The sequence below is a fragment of the Alosa pseudoharengus genome, unplaced genomic scaffold (assembly GCF_046254945.1).
Source record: "Alosa pseudoharengus isolate Yale_2024_CS ecotype anadromous, Long Island Sound unplaced genomic scaffold, YU_APseudo_1.1 YU_APseudo_1.1_scf_15, whole genome shotgun sequence".
Lineage (NCBI taxonomy): Eukaryota > Metazoa > Chordata > Actinopteri > Clupeiformes > Clupeidae > Alosa > Alosa pseudoharengus.
The window spans coordinates 13,314,025-13,316,524 of NW_027468620.1; the positions used below are offsets into that span (position 1 = coordinate 13,314,025).

A 2,500-nucleotide genomic window follows, 5' to 3' on the forward strand; every position below is an offset into this window, starting at 1 on the left:
ACATCCAGTGGTGAGTGTCCGCCTGCGGTCATGCAGTCCACGACTTACAGTAGTGCAACCAGCGGGCCATCTCAATGAGACTCACCCAAAATAGCCATCGTCCTTTGTGTTCAGTGTCACATTGTTCCCATCCATGTGTGTTTTATCAGTGTATCAAGTGTGCAAAAGATCTCTATTCTATTCTATTCTATTCTATTCTATTCTATTCTATTCTGTTGTTTCATCAGTTTGAAGTAGCTTGATGCTAACATAGTGGCATACAAACCTAGTGACTGTACTGTAATTTCCCAACTATTAGCCGAGGTTTATACATTGATTTTGCTAAATGTCTTCAGCTAAATGGTTAATATACGGGGGAAGTTTAAATTGTATTAATATGGTTTTGTTTTTTTAACTTGCATAAAACACTGTCCTGCGGTTTATGCACAGTGCGGCTAATATAAAGGGCTGTATGTATGCTGTTGTAAGTGGAGGTGTGGTAATGGTGATGTGGTAGAAGCAGAGGAGGTAGCGGCGGCAGCCTGGTGCTGTGTCTTGATGTGGGGAGGCAGGAGGCCCCCGGAGGGCAGAGAGGCGAGGAGGTGTGGAGAGGAGAGAACAAGTGCTGAAAACACACAAGCTGCCACATATGCTGCCAATCGCAACGCCAGCCTGCCCTGCACCCCACCGCGCCGCCGCTAACTTATTAGCTCTCTATCTCTCTCTATCTCTCTCTCTCTCTCTCCTCTCTCTCTCCTCTCTCTCCTCTCTCTCCTCTCTCTCTTTCTCTTTCTCTCTCTCCTCTCTCTCCTCTCTCTCTCTCTCTCCTCTCTCTCCTCTCTCTCTCTCTCTCTCCTCTCTCTCTTCGCTTCTCTCTCTCTTCCCTTTCATTCTCCCTCCCCTTCTCCCGCTCTCTCCCTCTTTCCCTCTTTTTTCGTTTCCCTCTCTAGTTCTCTATCCCTTCGCTCTCTCTTTCCTCCTCCTCCTGGTTTGTTCACACCCTCCCTGCTCTCTGCACCACGCACACCCCCACCCCACCCCACCCCACCCCACCCCTACCTCACACCTCTCCCAGTCTCTCACCCTTCCCTCCCTCTCTCTCTCTCTCTCTCTCACACACACACACACACACACACACACACACACATACACACTCTCTCCCGTCCATCCCCCTGTGGAGAGCGCTGAGCGGCATTTGCATAATGGCAATTAGCGAGTTTTAAAACAGGAGAGCGCGAGCACAGACAGATTGCTGGCATGTCTCTCCGCTCCTCTCCATTCCTCTCCACTCCTCTCCTCGGCTGTCCTCTCCTACTCGCCGCCGAGTTGATCCGATCCCATCTGATCCGATCGGGCAGCGTGAGTGGGCAGGCGGGCGGGCGGTTAGGGAGGAATGCCCAGTGGATCGGGCAGACATCCAGCACCACAAGGCCAGAGGGACAGAAGGGAGGCCGGGAGAGAGAGGGTTGAGGGCAGCCATGAATAAACGAGAGAGGGCAAAACAGAGAAAACAGAGAAGTTAAGTATGGAAATAAGGACACGGGTTGAGGAGAGGAGTTAAGTATGGAAGTAAGGACGCGGGTTGAGGAGAGGAGTTAAGTATGGAAGTCAGGACGCGGGTTGAGGAGAGGAGTTAAGTATGGAAGTCAGGACGCGGGTTGAGGAGAGGAGTTAAGTATGGAAGTCAGGACGCGGGTTGAGGAGAGCAAGGGCATAGGTTTGGTCTGAGCTTTGGTGGGGACACTACCCACTAACCCCCCCCCCCCCCCCAACTACACTGTGTAGCCTACATAATCTGATTTTAATAAGTAGGCTATATTTAACATTTATTTTCTATTTGGTCTGTTCTGAAATCATGCCCATTTAGGCACAGCTCAGTTTTAAGAAACTTAAATACATGCATGCTTAGCATTTTGTGAAAAGAAATCATTAAGGCTACATTGACAAACTCTTAACCATGAGCTGCCTGTATATTCTCTGATTCTAATATTTACAGATATCTAGGCGATGTAAGCAAAGCTCAGTTTTAAGAAATGCAGCCGAAAGACCATGTTGAATTTTGCTATAATTTATTTCAAAACCGGATTACTCTGGAACAGCTAACTATACACGGGAATGCATTACACCTTTGTGTTCGGTAAGGTCTGCTGTTTATTCTGATATATGGTTTGTCATGTGTTGCGTGAAGAGTGTGTAGGCCTACGATATTCCACCGAGATGAATGGATGTGGAGATGGGCATAGAGAATAATTATTAAATCTCTTGAAGTTTTTATTTTATTTTTCTCGCGAACTGTTTATCACAGCAAACAGTGGCTAGCTAGCACCGTTTAAAAGCTGAGAAAAGGCTCTTTCATGTGAAACATGTGTGATGAGTAGCCTACTTCTCGAGAAGTTCAACAGAGAAGAATGGGTGAATTTGGACGCACTTCCAGGGTTCCTACGCAGTATGGAAAACCTGGAAAAGTATGGAATTTGACTTTAGTAATCTCCAGGTCTGGATAAGTATGGAAAAAAGAAAC

The 2,500-nt window shown here is 47.3% G+C and overlaps 1 protein-coding gene across 1 annotated transcript in view; it reads left to right on the forward strand.

The window, feature by feature from the left end:
* Positions 1 to 2,500, forward strand: part of ogfrl1 (opioid growth factor receptor-like 1) — an 18,737-nt gene that overhangs the window by 5,455 nt on the left and 10,782 nt on the right. Inside the window, exon 4 of the mRNA XM_076285627.1 lies at positions 1 to 10. This exon is cut by the window's left edge and continues 69 nt beyond it. Within this exon, the coding sequence (XP_076141742.1) occupies positions 1 to 10 (10 nt within the window). The remainder of the gene's footprint in view (positions 11 to 2,500) is intronic.